Raw genomic sequence first — 20,567 nt, 5'->3', positions numbered from 1 at the left:
CCATCTATTTTTTACCTCTCCCTTCATTCATCTGATGGAAGCAGGTATGGCTACGGCCATTTGCCTTCATGGTCCACCAGCAGCAGCCCCAGTGTGGCTCTAGGGCCCAGCTTAGCCCTAAGGTTATTCAGAGACACAGAACATGGGGCGATCAAGGCCCCCTGCCCCTCACAGCAGTACCACCACTATCCTTCACAAAGGAGAAGCACATAAAGGCTGTGAGCACACTGAGAGGTGGGAATTGTGACTTTCTCTCCGGATTCAGAAAGAAGGACCCCAGCTAATTAAAAACATCCATGAAGTCTAATAGCGCTTTTTGGAGCAAAATAACAAAAAAATCCTAAAAATTCCCTAGGCCTCTCTTTCCATCCATCTAGATGTCACTTACTGTGATTCTCTGCCAGTAGTCCTTTCCCTCTTCATTGTATTTGAACTGCAGTGCCCCCACACACCAGCACATTTTTGCTCTCATGCTGCCATCAACCATGGCACGGCTGCAGCCTCTACAGCACTTCTATACACTGTTGGTCAAGGAACAGAGAAATTCTTTCTTATCAGGTTATCGCCAACCACATACATATGCAAAATTAAGGGGAATAATTTGCCAGAGTGCTGAGCACTCACCTTTGTAGCTGGCACTAAATGCAGTCCTAATAAGGAGCCAGCTGGTGCTAAGAGCTCTGAACCATCAGCACCTGGCATCCTGCCTGGGCTTGGTATCCTTAAAGCAGCAGATCCTTTTAGTTTAATTTCATTATGCCCTCCCCATCTGCAAAAGCGAGGACGATACAAATCTGTTTGCTAGAGCTGCACCTCTCTTCAGCCCTGAGGTGAGGTGAGGCCACCGAGGTGCCTCATGGTTCGGGTTCACGTCGGAAAACAGGGATCCCACAGCAGATGTCTGCAGCAAGACCTGCAGCAAGACGCCAGTGGGCGAGGGGAGCCATAGCTGGGCGGCAGCAGGCGGCCACAGCAGGACCTCGAGCCGGGCTGAGTTCCTGGCCCCGACAGGCAGACGACTCCTGAATGACAACCTCGCGGGATGTCCGAGGTGCCCACTGCCCTCTGAGAGACGAGCGGGAGGGGAAAAAACCCACCCGAGGTGTCCCACCTCTTGTAGGCAATTGGAAAAAAAAAAAGAAAAAAGGAAAAAAATGGCTTTCCCTCCACCTTTTGTTTGTTTGTTTGTTTGTTTGCCACACTTTTAGAAGCAAACCTCATACCTCAGCGAGTGGCAGTGGGGCCAGGAAGGCTGCTGCCTCCCTCCTGCCAGAGCGGGTCGGGTGCGGGCTCTGCCCTGTGGGACTGCGGCCCTGGGCAGCGGGAACGGCAAGTGAGCAGGCGGGGCTGGAGGGAGCTCTTCTTAAATGTCATACTTTAATGAGGATGGAAAATGTGATTTTTCTGTACGTTCCAGATAAAATTCCTTGGGTGGTGACCTTTAGCAGCGATTCTCTTAAGAGAGGAAAGTAGTCGAGTGTTTATCTGCACGCCCGAGAGCTTTCCCTAGTGGAAGTTTATGGAAGTGTTAAAGGGGGCGGAGGCGCTTGTCCAATGATCTGGAGGGGCTTGGAGCGGAGACCTCAGCTGGGAGACATTTAAATGGGAGACAGCTCGGCGCTGCTGCAATTTGTAGGCAGGATCCCAGCCTCGCCCTCTATGGACTGCCGGGTAGCTGCGGGCTCCCGCGCCTCCCACTCCGCCGAGTGACCCGCAGCATTCATCCCCGCTGCGCCCCGCCGAGGAGCCGCTGCCAAGCCGGGCTTCCAAGGAGCTGCCGACGCCGCGCAGGTGAGCCGGGCGCTGCTGAGCCGGGCCGGGCCGCGCACTCGCAGCGGGAGCGCAGATGGGTCCTGCTTGGCCAGTCTGTGCGGGAGGCAAAACTGTAGTGCCTTTCTCCTACCTCCGGGGTGCGGGCAAGAGGAGGAGTCTTTCGTCGGTGCGTGGCCAAGCTGCTGGGCGTGCGGAGGTGCCACCGGCTCGCCTGTCAGAGCCAGAGGGCTGTCACTAGCTTTTCCGCCGGGGATCGGGGCGCTGTGACATCTCTCTCCCCTGACAGGCGCGGGGATTGCAAAAGCTTCCCATCTCCGCCTACAGCATCACTCCCAACAAATTGGATGCGGCGCCCACCCGACTCACGGCGAAATCCCGGCCCGGCCTCTGCGCGGAGCGGGTCGAGGGCAGCTCCAGGTGCTGGCCTCGCCGTTGCCCGCCCTGGCCCTTTTCATTCCGTCCCGTTCCTCCGAGCAACCCCGCTCCGCGTCCCCCCCAGGCAGGTGGCGTGAGCCGTCGGGGCCGCGCAGAGCAGGCGGAGGCACAAGTTGCGCGCTCGCGGACGAATACGCGTGTCCTCGGGCGGGAGGAGCGGCGTCGTCTCCGCCGTGCGCAGCACCACTTTGCTCCTCGCCGGCTTTGCTCCACCGCCCCGATGGCTCCGTCCGTCCTTCTGCCGCAGCGCTCCCCGCTACTGAGAGGCCTCGTCCTGGCGGAGCTGCCGGCCTCGACGTCGGGGCCGCCCTTGCCGAGCGGGACGTGAGCCCTGCCGGCGTGGACGGGGCGAACGAGCCACCCGGCCGTTTCGGTGCGACCCCTCGAGATCCGGGGACGAGGCTGGGCGGCGGCCGGCGCCCGCGGAGAAGTCCCTGCCGGTGCCGCCACCGCTCTGCGGGGAGCCCGGCCGGGCAGGCGGCCTCCCTGACCCGACGGGAGCGCCGCGACGGCGGGCTGACAAAGTGCGCGGCCCTGCATATCCCGCACACCGCTGCATCCCGCCAGCTGCCGGTGCGCTGCCCGCGGTTCCTCCCTGCGGCTGCGGGGCGGGGGAAGGCTCCGCAGGAGGCGGAGGTCGCGGGGTCCGTGCTAAAGTCTCCGCTTGGGACGGGGTGCGGGGCCCCCTCGGTTCTCAAACAGCGCGCACGGCCGTGCTCTGTCTGTCCTCCTGCGAGTTCTGTCCCAAGCTGTGCCAAAGCGCTTGCTGTTCTCCCGGTGAGGTTGTGTAGAAATGCGTGGCGTTTTCCAAGACTTTTCTTCGTGTCTCTGCACAGCACTGTGTCCGAGAGTCCAGTGAGCAAACGTTTTCAGAGCGACTGAGCTCTCGTAGCGTGGCTGGCAGCTGCGGGGCCGCCCCGACGTGCCTTGGTACCGACGTGCGCACGCCGTGTGCTGCTGCTTGCGGCCCCTGCAGAGAGATACCTCTCTAGAGGAGGTTTCTCCTTTTTTTTTTTTTGTTTGTTTGTTTGTTCCTCGTGATGCTGCCCACACAAGTTAAACGACTCGAAAAAGGAAACTCTGTGACTCACGTGAAGGAATTATTGGAAATGTAAATGTACCTAAACTCTACCAAAGAGCCATATTAGCTTTGCCATATTGGTCTGAGGGGGGGAGAAAAAAAAAAAAAAGGGGTCTGTGGGAACTGCTGTTGTTTTGCCTCCTTGTATATTTAAAAATACAGATCTATAACTATGAAAACATTACATAAGAATATTTCTGTAATTCATATGTAATAAACCAGGCAGAAAATCATTCTGATCCGCTGGGATGTAACCACTTTGGTTTTCTCAATAGCCAGTGTTGTGTTTTGCCTCTTTGCTTGGCTGCTATTTGAAGCCCGCCGTGCACATTTATTTTTCTAGGTCTTCAGTGGATTATTTTTCATGCTTTCTGTCAAGCACATGAACCCGTGGCTCATCAGAATATTTTCCCAGTGAATATGGCTTGCAGATGAAATGCTGGGCCTGCAGAAAGCTGTGAGAATTTGCGCATTTCAGTGGAGCTGGGATTCCACCCAGCGCTTGTAAATGCGTCTCTGTGTGCACAGCATTTCAAGGGTCACTTTGTGGCTCTGCCTGGGAACTCATAGGAAAGCAGTGTTTAAATACTAATTTTTGGAGGTCATTAAATTATAGCAGAAAATGTAAAAGCTAAAAATTGACTGCTTAATGTATTGAGCAATAAACCTGAAACAGTTTGCACTCTTCTGTGAATGGTTGCAGGTATTAATCTGCAGGCATCCTCATCTGCCATGAAATGATTGGATCCTAGTTCCAGATAATCCCTGTATGAGGGGATTTGAATGGTTGGGTCCAATTCTGCTCCCATTTGAAGTTAGCAATAAAACTGCTGTTGGCTGTTGGACTGAGAGCTTGCAGATGATGATGATGAGGAAAACTCAGTAGGAAAATACGGAAAGATTTCTAAAGTATTTTGTTACTTACTTTAAATATTAATGATATCAGAGCTCTCATTGGATCTGAATGAAGTAAATGGGACCCAAATAAAGTATGTTGTTTGTGGTCATCTACTTGTTCAAAGAATTCTCAGCTGAGTTCTCAGAAGGATTTCTGATCACACTGCTGCTTCTACAACAGCCCATGTTAAGCACAGAAAGTTCTGCAGAAGTTTGACATACATGTGCTTTTACAGCCTGATTCCTCACAGCTCCTACCCAGGCTTCAGAGTTATCACACATTCAGAATTATGACTGTGAGAAGGAAAAAAAAAAACAAACCAAAAACAATCCCAAACCATCTACTTCTGGTGAGACTTCCTTTGGGTAAAACCTTGGGCATGGTAACATGGATTGAGCTACTTGTGGGTTGGTTGGGTTTTTTGGTTTTTTTTTTGTTTGTTTGTTTGTTTTGGGGGGGAGGGAGGTTAGTAATAAAAAAGCTTTTCAGGAAGCTCAAACACTAAGTTCACAAACACTAATTTGGGGATTGAAGATGGGATGAATCATTCTAGTTCCTAAAATAAGAAGAGGTGTTGTCTTCTCTTATGAGCACTAGGATCAGAGAGAGTGCAGACTGTAGGCTGCTTTCATTGCTGAGCCATAATACCTTATTTTCCTTTGTATTTTGCTTTTCTTCTATTTTTTTTTTCCCCCAAACAATCAAATTTTTAAGCAAATATGTAATAAGCTACTATGATAGGAAGTTCCTGCTTAAGCTGCCATTGAGGATCATGAAGTCAACACAGCCTCTTTGGAGGGCCTGTGTTTCAATTGTATTTAGTCCTAAATATTTGGATTATTTTTACTTTCAGATGTATATTTTGGAATATATAAAATTGGACCATAGCAAAAGGTGCTGCTGAGTTGCTAACTTTTACACGAATCACAATTTTTTCTTCAAGCATATAATATAGTTTCTCCCTTTACGGTTATAAACCAAGTGTCGTTATAAACCGTGACACCAAGTCAGTGAAAAATTGTATTTCTTCCTGTTTTAGGGTTATATTGGAACATATGCTTGTGCTTCCTCAGAGTGAAGCACATACTACTTAATGATGCATCAATCTGGGATACATATCTTAAAATAGTAGGCATTACCATCAGATTTTCCCCAAATCACCATCCCCAAATACACACGTTTTCACATAACTAGACCTTACATGACTATGTCATCAATTGCACATTTGTGGAAAAATGGTGGAACAGAGTGGAGATGATCTGTTATAGGAACAAAAGGAGTACGGGAATATGCGTAGTGGTGAAACAGGCACTCAGTTATGGGAAACTAAACAAACACCTGAAGTTTCCTGGCACTGCTTAGAAACTAGCAATTTATTTTTGGTTGCATGCAATGACTTTTTTCTTCTTCTAAGGTTCTGGCACCATGTTGAGTAAATAACATGCATACTGTCTAAATACAATGTGGGTATACAGTCACCAGAGAAATAAGAATAGTTTTGGAAGGAGTCATTCTGGTCACTTGAGGAAATAAGTGGTATTTTATAACTGTATTTTAAAAAATATTTTACAGGCAGAACGTGGAGACTGAAAAGAAACATGCTTAAATAACACTGAGGTGGTAACAGAAATGGGAAAAAAACAGCAAATATGAAGTCTAAACTGACACTTGAAATTACACTGCATTAGTCTTCAGTTCGAGTTCCCAACGTTTTTTGTTTTGTGTCAGAGTCTTAAAGTTATTAAAATAGCATGTTCTGTGCAATATTGCGCTTAGATGTTTAGAGCAGCCCTTCCAAACTGCCTGCTGGAGTCAGGAGCAGTGTAATGCTTACAGCCCTCTCTTAAAGTCTGAAGCTTCTTCCAAATGTAAGACATACTGGTACTAAGCCGAAATGAACAAAATGAATGGCTACTAGTAAATAAATCTAAATTAATAAAATGAATGTAGATATTTATCATATGCGTCATAAGCTCTAGTATATTAACAGTCTGTAGACAAACACATAAAACATCAGCTCCACGAGCAAATTCCTACATACAACGGGAACCTCCTGTGACACTTTTCCACTCCAGTAATTCCTTTTCCAGTCTCTGGTGAGAAATACTTTCTGAACAGCATCAACCAAAACTTACTCTTTCTGTGTGACGGGAAAGACCTAGTAACTTAATTAACAGACATCTTGTGCAGCAGATGACACAATACCCTGATCTTCCGCTGAGTCTCCAGGAGGCCCTTCCAGGGTTGGCACTTTGCCATCTATCTGCCTACCAAGGACATGGGCCTTAGTTTCACATTTATTGGCTGGGCAGTAGGACAAGAAGGAATCTTCAGTTCAAACAGCGATTCATCTTTACTGATAAAATAGGTTAAATAAGGGATATGACTGCAGCACTTCAAAAAAGGTAGAGGATACTGACTTTCTCATTTTTTTTATTCACAATTCTTCCCCTTTCTAATGCCTGAGCTTCCCATTTCTGGTGGCCATCTTCCAAGCTCCCCACAGTGAAAGTCTCCTGAGATCCTCCCTCCCCAGTCTGTCTTGCTCGCTTTCACAAACATGAAGACCGTGGTACTTCAGGAAGAGAAAGGAGCATGGCAGGTCATTTTCTAGCTTGTGGGTCTTGAGTTGACCCAGCAGCCCAAAGAGCTTGGAAGCAATAGAGTTGGTGGAAGATACCTGGGTCGTAAAGACTAAGGAAGCTATATAGGCTGGTAACTGGGTTTGGATCAGGAATGCAGTTTTAAGGAACTTGATTGTCTCTACTTTTTGCACTTCTTGAAGTCCTTTTTTTTTTTTTTTTTGTGCACAATCAACATTCTTTTATCATACTGTTATGTCATGGTTCTTAATGTCATATGAAATTCTACTGTCCTCATATATCCTTTTGCTATCATGATGGATTAATGAATAAAACACGGAGATTTATGACTGTTTATGTGTAATATCTATCAAAAATTCAGAGTAATGTGAGAAGGTGTAATTTGAAATTACAGATGCATCTCTTTTAATCTGTATCTAAATATCAATTTATGTTAGTTGCCTATCTTGTGCTCGTGTCTTACTCAGCCTAGATTTCATTACCTTCGGACTCAGTGGATCAGTTCAGAGGTGCAGTGTGGCAGAGCTTGGGATGCTGTATTCAGATAACAGCCTGCACACTGTATTTTGGATGTGCATATGCAAGGAGTTGTACAGAGCTTCTGACTCTGACAAAGGAACATGTAGAATGGATGTCCTCTGGTACTGCTGATAACTATGTCATAAATCCTAGCAAGGCATAAAATCATTCCTTCCACTTGTGTAAATCAGGAGGAGCACTGTTAGTGTCAATAAGCTATAGGAAGGGAATGAGAACTCTTTAGTAGGGTGCATGAAGAAAGGAGCTGGAAAAAGTTGCATGCAACACTAAGTGAAATTCTGTATAGACTTATTTTAGTGTCTGACTTTCAATCACAATATATGAAAGCTTTTATCACTTGGTAATTTGGAAACTGCTTTCCAGCTGGTGAAAGCAAAGAGCTCATCTTTTATAAGTGTGCATTCATGCACGCACTCACATTTCTTTTATGGAGCTGAAAATTTACTGCATACCTGATTCCTGTTGATATCTGAAATCCACAACTGTGCTTTATTTCCTCAACTTCCTCTCTATAGGATGGTCCGTACACTGTATGCCATCGGCGCTGTGTTTCTTCTGATGGGATTTCTGCTACCGACAGCAGAAGGGAGAAAGAGGAATCGTGGATCTCAAGGCGCTATCCCTCCTCCTGACAAGGATCAGCCCAATGATTCAGAGCAGATGCAGACACAGCAGCAGTCGGGCTCCAGGCATCGAGAAAGAGGAAAAGGCACCTCAATGCCTGCTGAGGAGGTGCTGGAGTCCAGCCAGGAGGCACTGCACATCACTGAGCGCAAATACCTAAAACGGGATTGGTGCAAAACTCAGCCCCTCAAACAAACTATCCATGAAGAAGGCTGCAACAGTCGCACCATTATCAACAGGTTCTGCTATGGCCAATGCAATTCCTTCTACATCCCCAGGCATGTCCGCAAAGAGGAAGGCTCTTTCCAGTCTTGTTCCTTCTGCAAGCCCAAGAAGTTTACCACCATGACTGTTACTCTCAACTGCCCCGAGCTTCAGCCCCCTAGGAAGAAGAAAAGAATCACCCGCGTGAAGGAATGTCGGTGTATATCTATTGACTTGGACTAAGCCTAGAAGTGCGTTGTACCGATTGCACTCTGACTGTCCGCAATCATTGCCAATGTGAGTGAGTGGCATGAACTAGCAAAGCTTTGAGGCTGGGCGAAACTGAAAGGAACCCAGTGAATTACCTAAAATACAACAGCTAGCCAAACAAAAAGAACAAAACGAATGTAAGGGAAGAGAACAGGCACATGTGTGTAAGAGAGAAAAAGGGTGTGTACAAGCAAATATATGAATGGTCACTCTGAGGGGAAAAAAAAAAAAGAGAAAAAGGGTAGGAAATATTAAAAATCTACTTACCCACAGTGATGAATTAGGTTTCCTAGCGTATATTCACATTTTTGTCACTTACTGGAAAAGTGGAGCTGTGGCTTTTGCTAATGTTCACTTGCCATGCTATTTGCTTTTACTGTATTATGAGAAACATCAATGTGAGAGGATGATATATCTGAAAGCATGAATCTATTCTTAAATATGAAGTTGGAAAAAAGCAGTTACGCCATAGCAAAAGCATCACTGAAAATAGCAGCTTTATCAAGAGTTTGTAACATGCTTATTCAGAAAAACAACTGTAAATAAAAAGGCTGCTTTTGGAGAACAATGGGGAAGTGGGAGTGCTGAAATGTCAGCATAGGTAGATGGAAAACAGAACCACAGCAAGTTAGAATGCAAAAGGCTAAAGTAAGTAGACAGGGGAGCACAAAAGGGTGTGAAAAAGGAAAGATACTTAAATAGGAAGACACAGAGGAAGAGATATTGTCTTCTGTTTAAGTTTTGCTTTAATTTATATACCTAGTCATATATTACATAAATTAAAGAGAAACTATATACGAGGCTATAAATATACTTCTGAATTCTAATGTCTCTCTACATCAATCAAACCCATTCCTGTGCCACTAGATCCATCTGATGTCTTGTATTTCTGATAGCAGTTATTCCTCATATTACATATATATGTATATGCAGTATCTTTTATTCATTGGTATCTATACGTACACACAATGAGTCTGCAGACTCCATTGTGCCTATCTGAACTCTTTCCTCTTTTTCTCACACATACATAGAAACGTACATACCGCAGCACAAAAATCTTGCTAAGCAAGATCAAGTACAGAATGGCAGTAATTTAGTACTTAAAGAGCAAAGAAAAAATTAAAGCAAGCATCATGTGACTGCAAATGCAATAACCACACAAGAGACAAAAGACACGACGTTCATGACTAGTAAACATTGCATTGTTATTGTTATTTTAGCTTTGCCACAGGCATGCAGTTTGTTGAAAAAGAGATGCAGAACTTTGCCAGCAATAATCCTCTTTTTATATCTTTTACCACAGACTTGCATTTAAGCAGGATTTGGACTAAGTAAAGAGAATTTCCTGAAAATTAAGGGCTAACTCAGTCCCCTTCTCATCGAGGGGGAAAAAACACATGAAAGGGGACACTACTTCCAGCAGCTCAATGAGTGTCACCCAGGAGATCAGCCTGTGTCTTCCCTCCTTCAGGATTAGGACCGCAAGCTGGATGAAGGGGGTGGCTTTTGGCAAGAGCGTGGGGAGTCTCAAGGAGAAGTTATTCCAGCAAGGTGGTCCCAAAGCCCCAGGGGCTGGCTGGAGAGCTACAGCCTGTCCAGCTGTACCTCAAAGTGGTTGCTGAGCCAGGCATAGGGCACTGGCTTGGCAGGGCACCTTCTGTCCAGGAGCTGAAGGCCCTGTGGTGCTGCAGATTCTGCAGTCCTCCCTACCTCCACCTACATGCCAACAAAAAGACCCCATTTTGCACCTTCAAAAAGGCATGGTCCTAGGCTCAAGTTAACAGTGTGATGGGGCTTGAGTAGCCCAGGACACACTTTCCCCATCAGCAGCAAGACTTCTCTCCCCACAATCAGTGTAGCTATACTTTCTCATACTAAAAGCCTCTCTCAGCCACAGGGTGATTATTTTGACAGGATTTCTGTCCATCAAGCTCTGAGACAGACAATAATGAGGCCCTTAGTAACATGTCCGAAGGGTAAACCATACGGTGGCATGCCATAGATGCATAGGATGTGCAGTCATTACATTAAAAGCCACGAATGTAACTCAATGTCTCATGCAATTACTGGTGATATCCTGCATCTCTGCAATTCATATATTTTTCCTCTGAAATCCACTGCTATGAGGTCTGTGTTTATGAGATTAAGAGATCAAAACTCATCGGTTCATATTCTTAAAATGCATTTCACTTGGTGCACTCTCACTCCGCAGGTATGACACATTTCTTCGTGGATTTTAAAATCCAATTTTAAAATCTGGCATTACAGGAGGTAGATTTCCACTGTGTGGAATGTGAATAGTTAGAAAGATATGGATATTTAATGTTATTATTAATACAAATCCTGTTTCACTGATAATAGGCAGGGGTTGTTCTCCTTTAAATTAATTTTTTGAGTTGGTTTGCAGGTAACAGGGCCAATCTCAGCCTTTGCTGAAAGTTTTATACTCTGTAGTGTTTCTGTTCAATAAATGGGCACACCTTAAGAATGAAATTATTCCTTCATTTGAAGTCGATAGCAAAACTCCCATTGTCTTTAACAGCAATGGGATTTCATCCTAGGCTGCTGTGTCCCTAAACCCTTAGACATGAAGCATGGCTTTAGACATTAACGACCTCAGTGTTCTGAAGGGCAACTGATAAAAGTGTTACAAATTCTAATGTTCCAAACAGCCCGTGCACAGCTCACAACGGAGCTCCCCTGGAGGCAGATCCCCCTATAACTATGTAAATTTTATACAAAGAACTTTTATGAATTGCTAGTTATTGCCTGAGAGTAAGAAAGTTCTGCTAACTTACAATTATACCAGATATTTAATATCAACCACAATATGTATTTAAATGTCTGCTTTATTCTAAAAACAATGGACTATATAACCTAAGGCTGCAGTATTGTCATGCTCGGTCTCACAAAGCAAAACTTGGTTTAAAATGAAGTTTTAATTATTTTGTAACTGAATGGAATTGGAATTTTTCTTCCCAGCATTTTGTACGTCATTTTAACTACTAGTAACAAATAAATAAAATATCTTCTCCAGTCCATGTCTATTGTTGTTTTTATTTTTTTTTTTTTTATTTCTTCCTTAAGTTTCCAGCTCTTTCAGGATCTGTTGTACTTTACTCTGACTTCTGTGGCTTCTCTTAATTATAAAAGGGCTTAGATTCTGACAATGAGGCACAGAGACAGGCAATGGCACCATCATTCAACACAGCTACTTCAAAAAGTCTTTAAATGAGATCTGTCACTTCCCCCTTACCCTTCCACAATTTATAGAAGGAAAATCTCAATCTTTACTCACACTTTTCCCCTTGTAAACCATATAGTGACAGTTCAAAATATAAATCAAACTTGAATGGTTATAGAGGTGGAGCTGGACTCGACCTGCCAGCCTCATATGTTACCTCAGCTTTCGTGTCTACTCATCTGTGCACTTCCACATAGAACAAAACAAAACAAAAAAGAGTAGGAAATATCTTTGCAATGTAGAGCTCTCAGCAAGCCCTTGACAGGGACAGAGAATTATATAGGAGTGTAGGAGGATTTGTCGTTTCCTTTCACTGCCCCTAACATTCTCTGCCTTTGCAGTGGAAGCTGCTCAGATGGGGACCACACTCCCACAGATCTATTCCCTTTCCTTCCAAGGAGCAGCAGTGAAACAGATACAGTCCCACAGGTAGCCTGCACGTAGTGGCTTCCTGTAGCACACCCAGGTGACCAAGAGGTGAGCTGGCCAGCACCCAGCCATGAAGGGCAGGTGATGGTAACGTTCTGCACAGTTTTACTTCATGAACAGCGCTTGTGAAATAATGGAGCTGACCAGCCTGTGGCATACTGCTTCTTAGCGCAACTTAAAGGCTTTAGCTTTACTCTTTCTTTATTTCTGTCCATTCATTTATTCTCTTGTTATTCTAAAATTTACTGAAAGCAAAATACTCTTCATTATTTGTAAAAGGCAATTGACTTTTTCTGGTCTGAGATATGGATACGGTTGGATGTAATAAATTTCCATGAAGAGATGTGCAAATATATGTTCATATGAAGATTTAAAACAGAGAGAACAACCTCCTGGGCTTACCTTTTTAATACTTTCTAGTACTATGGCCTTATTATTTATATGCTAACAAGCTGAGGCAGTCATTATAATTTACATTTGGCCTACATACCAACTTTAAATTGAAGGTATGTCCACTGTGAAGTCCTGCATGCTTTATAGATACTACACTAATCAAAAGAAGATGAGAGGGAAAGAGGGAATCCATGCACCTCCCTCAGCTTTCACAGAAACAGATAGAAATAAGGCTATTTCTTGCTCTCTTTCCAGTGAGGCAGGCAAGATCCCTGTTCTGGATTTGTGCATGTGCTCTGTAAACCATGTGCTGTGCAGTAGATTTGCACACGTGATCAGATGGAGGCATCAAGCACAAGCCAAGCTGGGCATACGTGAGACATCTGAGGAACACATGGCCATGGTGGGTGCAGCATGCTTGGGATGGGTCCTTCTCTGGCTGCCTGTCAGCAGCAGTGCTTGGCCAGAAAAAGGGCACTGTGTCCACAAAAATGATGCACAAATGTAACCTTGTAATTCATTTGCTCCTGGGCAAAAAATAAAAGATAGACCAGAGAGCTGCCACTGTGGGGAGTGATGTTTTGTGCTGCCCAGTGTGCAAGCCTGACCTGGAGCAGTACTTTCAACAGATTTCCGAAAGGAGAAGCTCCCAGTCACTGCCAGAGCCTGCAATGCTTCTTTGCTTAACCCAGTGTGACACAGACTGCTCCTTCTCTTTTTAAATAGCATGGGTGTTATTCAATCCAAAGAATTCAAACCTCCTTTAAAAACTACTTCCCCAATTACTGAAATACAGAGGTCACTCAACACCAGCAGCAGAAAGCCCCAAATAATTTCTGAGTTATTTTGCCTCCCTGGGCAGCTAACCAGAGGACTGCAAACTGCTCCACAGTTTAACATTTCAGAAAATAAAAAGTGTAACGTACATTTGGATTTAGTCAAAACATTGGATGTATCACTGCTACAACTGCTACATCAGGCCTTGGCTTTAAGATATCAAAAAGTTTAACCATAATAAGCTTTGGACACCTTGCTTTTCTTCTTGTTTGTTGGCTGAGATTTAAACCAGAAATACAAGCTACATACAGGTATGGTAACAAATCCCAGTAGTGCAGATTTCTGATGCTACCTTGTAATGCAGCTTCATAAAAGCATCTGAAGCTTGTCTGCACTGCCTGCCCACGAATGTAGCTGATGACTTGAAGGTGCCCTTTGACAATGTGTGACTTCTGGCTGCCTGAATTCCACCCCAAGCTTTCTTTGGTCTGGGGTGAGGAGGACAAAAATGTTAATTGCCACTTGCTCATACTCCCAATACTTTTGAAAAATATTGAAATAAAATTAATTGCCTGCCTCTTTCAAATTGCTGAGGGGCAAGATGTGAGGATCAAACTATAAACTGACATAAAAGAAGAATGTTTGGGATCACATTAAAAAAAAACAAATTTCTAAGTTGTGATAAGCAATAACCTTTCTATGCTGTGATACAGATGTAAGTCACATAGTTTGGGGATGAATCAAATCAAGAAGTTACACTGACTCCCAATAAAGTTCTGCAAATAAAATTTGGAATTGCCATGTTTTCATTTCTTTTTTAAAGAATACCTTATGGAAACAGCTATATTCCAATTCATATTACAAGAGATCAAAAGAACAAAGGTTAAAATAATATCTTCATCTCTAGAATAATTGAAAGCTATATCTTAACCTTCTGCCTAGTAATACCAATATGGATTCCAGCAAGAAAGCAATTGGAAAGAATTAATGTGTCAGTTACAGCTCATGTGGGATACCAACACTAAAATTCAGTAATCATAATTTTATAGTTATTGCATGGCATCACTACAGAGCACTATTAGTATTTATTATTTTATTTTTTTTTAAATGAATCTGCAGACCATTATATTGTTTTTCTTTCAAGTTAAACTTTACTGAATTTCTACATTTTGTAATTTGTTGAGGACTAGAATCAGGCACAGTCATTTTTATATTTAGAAGAAGATAAATTTTCTCAGTCTTACCTCTGCATGTTCTTCTATCCAGGGAATAAAAAATTGTGCTATATAGACGTAACATACATGTATTTCTCTCTGTAAAAAAAAGCATTGAGAGGTATTTAGAGTCTGAAAAATATACATCAGCTATGTTTGTAAAAGTACAGTGTGCCAGACTTCTTAACAATGTACTGTATGGGTGATAATCATAAAATAAAGTCAACAGTGAAAACACCACAGTAAGGATGAAGAATTTTATATATTTTAGGGAGGGATAGAGGGTTGTGTGTAATCAGTAAAGGCTACTTAATGGCAACGATGAAGATTGGCTGAACCTTTTTCCTTAGGATGTGAAGTACCTTGAATGTCCTTTAGGAAACAGATGTGCATGAGGAATATATATTTTCATTTTTGTTGTTCATTTGTTTCAGCTTCAAATGAATGAAGAGGGTCAATTTTGGGAGCTAAGTTAGATCTAGCAAATAAAAAAGAGAAAGAAAACTATATGTGCAATGGAAAGATCTTACCAAGTGGATCTAAATCCTATGGTAGGTAATTTGATCTAATTTTTGCAGAAAGGCAAATGCCAGATGTTTGCTCCACTTTGATCTTAATAACACTTAAGGCTGCAGACAATAAGATTGGTTTAAAATTTATTGTCTCTTTGATTTCTCCATTCTAATGCTTTTTAAATTCTTTACACAAGACAGATCTATATATAGGCAACTGGGGTGGCATCAGAAGCATTGTATACTTAAGACATTCTTGAAAACCTCAGTGTGGAACAGTGTTTGCTGTTTTATGCATCAAAACAAAGCCAGATTTTATACAAGCAACGTTCAATTTTCTTTTTATTATAATGTCTCTCTTTATTTTGCATATGAAATTCTGACTTGCATCTGTGGCACAGCTCCTTATGCTTTTATCTTTCAATAACCTTATTAGAAGTCAAGACAATATACTAAATCAACATTAAGCAGCAAGAGTTGAAGGAAAAGTTAATCCCTTCCTTTGCATTGGGAGTGTAATCCATGTAGATCTTTAACTTCACTTTTAAGTAGCATTTAGGATTCTTTGTCTACAGAATATGTTTTAGAAGAATGGACTCGTGAGAACCTCCAAGGAACCACAACATCTAGGAGGTCTTGCCTTCAGTTTGGGTCTTCGGGATCCAAAGGAGGCCATTACTCTGTGAATAGGATAATAATAATAAGCCTAAGGCTACTCAGTAAGCGCTCTCAGGTTTCTAGCTGAGCGTCTTATATATTCACTATTACAGAGAAATGATGACAAGCAAGTGAGACTGGGAACAAACAGTAGAGAAAAAAGCAATGATTAAAAGGAAACAAATAGAAAAAAAAGTTGTGGTATGCAGCCTGAATATCTTATCGTAATTCTCTGGCATAGTTCAGAGCCATCTGTCCCTCAGATCCGTGCATGATGTCTTTAAACAATTGTTTTCATTCTATTCAGCCCAGTAGTCTGAAAGTTCAAAAAGTCAATTTTCTTCTGAAGGAAATTCTGACTTCTTCTGGTGATGAAAGTGCCAGTGCTCAGCAAACTGATTGGACAGATGCCCTGGCAGATTTACTTCAACTAGTAGTGTAGAACGGTTATCAGAAGTCAAGGGCCTGCCCACTTCTCTACCACAAATTTTAGTTCTCACAACAACGTTCTTCATAAAACAGAAGAGATCTTCCTTTATTTAGAATCCAGTATTTTCATTCATTACCAGGAACAAAACACTATACACCCATGTATAACAATAAATATTCTCTTCCTATCACATTACCTTGACAAGTGAAAAGATTTTCAGTTTCCTCATCCCAAGGGAGAAGCTGGGCAAATGAAAAATCTCCTCCAGGGAGAATTGCCTTAGGTTCAGATGTGTCTTCTCATCTTTTCTTCATCATCTTTGTCTCATCCCAGAATGAAATGTCTGTAATGCAGTTTACTGTCTTTATTCATCACAAGTACACTGAAGTACTGTTTAAGTCCATGGCACCTCTGGTCAATCTTCTCTAAGACAAGCTATACCATCTGTACCATTAGAAAAGACTGGACAACTAAGTCACACAGAACATAGAGGTTTAAATGGCATTTGATTTCAATTAAGAGGAGTGCTTTCCTAAAGAGGCAAGATGTTATAAGACTCCGACACACTTTTGCAACACCAACCTTTGCACATCATAATTGAAAGGTGTGCAAATGCTACCCCATGAAACTTAATGGAAGCCCCACAAGGAAAGATTTTAGTCTCAACATTTATCTTTACCAACACATGGAACCACCTTGATCTGTTTTTACTGTTGGTGAAAAAAGAAGGTAGTGTCTATTTCACAGGATGGGATAGGAAGTAAGAGTCAGCGTGATGGATGGTGGAAAGAAACAGAGGGCAAGAGGGAAGAAATATGTGCATCAGGTACTGATCTTAAAGATGAAGTCTAGTCTGCCGTCAGAATGTGTATAAATAGCTTATTAATAACAGGAGTGACGTATTGGCATTAGTATGAATGTAGGAGTATGCTCAGTTTGAGAAAACGTATCGCGTATTCACATAAAAGACATCTGGGCAGGGTACAGCTTATATTTGTTAGATATTTATTATCTAAATTATCTATTATCTATTATTATCTGTTTAATATTTATTGATATTTATTGAGACTACACAAGAACAAATCAAATACAAATCAATTCCTGTGGGAATATTTACTCACCTTAAGTCCTTTACTGAGCAGATTGCACTGCCATCTTTATCAAATCTGTCACATTCACTTCCTAGTTTATCTTCATGCCAGTGTGGCACAGGGATCTCAGATAGGCTTTACATTTACCAATAATAATTTAAATGCAAAAGCTCAATGTTTGTTCTTTATCTAACATCAGTGGGTAAGACTATCCTTACTCTTTGTCCAATATAGGGAAAAACAAGTGTTATCAGGGAATTTTTCCTTTAATTTTCTATGAAAATTACATTGCTTTATTGAGTGTTCCAACATCTAGGAATGTTACTTGACTCTCTCCAGCTCTCTTTCTGCTTAACTTGCTTGTCCCACCAAGTTGCTCAGTTTCCATCTGGGACTAATATATTGAAAAAAGGAAGACAAAAATTACTCGGTGAGGTGATGTGTGGAAAGGATTTTTATGCTGAGGAGAGTCCTCTGCAGCATGGGTATAGGTGCTACCTATACCTCTTGCCCTTGCAATAGAATGAATTCAGGGAAAATGCAACAAGAGAAATGTATCTGCAGTACGTCCTTGATGTAAGTTCAACAGCTTCCTGCTGAAAGCTGTCACTGTCTGTGCCAATACTACCAACTTCTCCTGGGAAGCAATCTGGTTTATTGCTTAATTTCTAGATTTTTTTTGATGATCTTGAAAAATGCTTCATTCAGTGTTGCAATTCTTGCTTGATTGAAGCACCTAAGTCTCATCTTCTGTGACTTCCAATAAAATAAATTGTTCTTTGATCTGTTATTTCTTCTGTAAATAAAGTTAGCATTGGGCACTATGTTTTGGTTCTGGATTTTTCAGATTTCTGAGGCTTGCCTTAGATTAGTTTGCTAATGAACAGCACATTGACTGATAGCTTTGGAAGTAGCTTCTGTGGACTGTGCTTGTAAGAGTAAGCTAAAAACAGAATTTGTTCATGTGGAATGCTACAAAGGAGCAACAGGCTATAGGCTTTCATCAGGGCTTCTTGTTGGCCAAAACAAACTGGAAGCTGGGGTGGCAATTCTAATTTTTCTAGTTTCTGCCTTAGTCTGTTTGGCCTTGCATAAAAATTTAACCTTTTAGCACAACCTTGGGCAGAACTTGTTTTTTGCAGAATGTAGAAGCTGCCAGAGCTTATCTATGGGGCTGTGTTTGGGGAAGGACTTCCATACCTGGAGTGCTTATTACCCTCTGAGTTGAAATCGGATGTTACTCCCTGAGGCACAGGTCATCATGTCCGTCACGCATAGATGAGACTGTCTGCTCCTCTCAGTTGGAGAGGGATGTTATTTTCTTAAGAAGCAGGATGTTATTCCTAGAGGTCTGCTCCTTGATAGGGTCAAGAGTAATATTTTATGGCTAATGTTTATGATTAATTTTGGCTGTGGCCTTTCCTTTCAGAATTTCTGTGGTGTCAGTTCAAATTGGTAAGGGGGAGGCCTGACAAGGTTAAGGCGTGAACCATATACTCACTTTTCCTTCCAAAGTAAATACTACAACAACAATGCACATGGGAACCAAACAGCACATTCCTAAATCAAATCAGAAGATTAACACAAGGAACTAAAACAGTAGGATTCAAGAGGGTGTGTTTTTGCCCTTCTTTTTCTTTTCTTTTTTTTTTTTTCAATCCAAAGGATACATTTTCAGAAGGATGTCTTGGGAATTTGCTCAACACAGCCCAAGGAACAAAAAGGGCAGATTGGCATCAAATTTCTTGTGCTCACACTACTTAAAAATTAATATTGTCTTTGTCCCTTTTCCCTCAAAAAATGTCCATTAAAGTAAGGTGAATGATTCTCAGCTGTTCAATGCTGTTTAAAGGAAAGATCATGCTAGCATCACAGTGTGATGCAAGTTTATTTTGAATGTACGTTAATCTTGCTTTTCGAAAATATCCAGATTTTCTTCCTGGCTTTGAATAGTATCTTTAGCCTCATATGCAAGCCATTCTCTTTTTATGAATCTTAACTCTCTTCCCAGCTTCTGGAAACTGATTTCTCTTCACATTTTTCAATAATGCAATTTGTTCAGAATAAACTTGCAGATGGATTTGGTTTGATACTTTAGAAGATATTTAAGACTAAAAGACATGGGCAATTTCTTTTAAAATATCAGGACGTTCTTTTTGTTTGTGTGAGAAGAAAGAAAAGAGTAGAAAGAAGACATATTCTTATGGTATTGCAAAAATGTCAAAAAATATGCTATTACATGTAATCTGTAAAGATGATGACTTCAGAAGTATGTAGGTCGGAATTTTACCTTTGATGGTCTGTTGTAGTTTTTTGCATTTGAAATACATCATCACAGCAAAGAGGAAAAAAAATTGTATGAGAACTCCTGATGATGACTTTAAGTCAGGACTAAAAGGGCAAAATTCATGTGATGAAACACCTCTTTTCTCTGTTTCTCTTTGCCACTAGTAACTAACTTCTGTAGCCAGAGGATATATTTGGCATGCTTTCCTTCTAAATTCAAAGAACTTAAAAAATTCAAATCTTTAAAATTACTGAACTTCAGTCTCTAAGAATAACGTACAGGGAATTTATACATCTCAAAAATTAAAAGCATACTGTGATAATTAAAACCCTATTATCCCATATCATGAATGCATGTTCTCCCCTGAACATTTGCATCATACTATCTCTCGAAGAAAGGGTGCTTATGACCGCTTCGAGTCTCATATAAAAGTAGCACTATCAGCCTTCATCGATACTTCAATGGAAACCAAAGATTCTCAAATAAAAAAAAAAAGGGTACAACACACTTCTGTCTGCTCCATAACCAACCAATGGCACAAAATACTACTATAGTTGCTATAAGCAGGATAGGCAAAGAACATTCCAACAAAATTTGCCTCATTTTTGAGGTTAATAAGGGAAATGAAAGATAGAAAAATAGAACCAACATTTTAAAAGATTTCCCTTAACTCACATATACCGACCTTTGAAGCTCACTTCATACGGCCATTCGTGGCTCAAGCTTTTCATTAAAGTATTAACTTTAAATTCTACTGCTTTATGGTTTACATAATTGTACAATACTTGGTGTTATTGGCACTATTTTGATTAGTTATGAATCATATGATAGGTTTCTGTCCGTGCCTCTGTGACTAATAGAGTTTGAAAAAAAAAATAATTGAGCACTGGTACAAATACTTGTAAGTTTGACCCATAATCTGGCTGAGAAATTTGCATATCTATTAAAGGTGACAATTTCATAAATCATTTCCAATGCTTTAATCATACTTTGAAGTCTTGGCATTTACAGTTTAAATACATTTCATTATTAGTAACAAACACGTGTTGGAAATGGACAAATACATATTCATGTAGCATGGATTTCTTAAACAGGGAGACAGAAA

At 41.7% G+C, this 20,567-nt stretch overlaps 1 protein-coding gene across 1 annotated transcript; it reads left to right on the top strand.

The window, feature by feature from the left end:
- The first annotated feature begins 1,483 nt into the window (after positions 1–1,483).
- On the top strand, positions 1,484–11,464 carry GREM1 (gremlin 1, DAN family BMP antagonist). The gene is made up of 2 exons (XM_085225055.1): positions 1,484–1,791; positions 7,846–11,464. Exon 2 carries the CDS (start codon positions 7,847–7,849, stop codon positions 8,399–8,401), a length of 555 nt encoding a protein of 184 aa, XP_085081181.1. The 5' UTR covers positions 1,484–1,791; position 7,846; the 3' UTR covers positions 8,402–11,464.
- Positions 11,465–20,567: the final 9,103 nt, after the last annotated feature.

This window comes from Meleagris gallopavo, chromosome 5, assembly GCF_905368555.1.
Source record: "Meleagris gallopavo chromosome 5, MGAL_WU_HG_1.1, whole genome shotgun sequence".
Lineage (NCBI taxonomy): Eukaryota > Metazoa > Chordata > Aves > Galliformes > Phasianidae > Meleagris > Meleagris gallopavo.
The sequence above is the reverse complement of the archived record's forward strand: the minus strand, read 5'-3'. Positions and strand labels throughout refer to the sequence as shown.

Coding starts and splice junctions, on each gene's coding strand:
- GREM1 (XM_085225055.1), top strand. CDS start 7,847: ATGGTCCGTACACTGTATGCCATCGGCGCTGTGTTTCTTCTGATGGGA.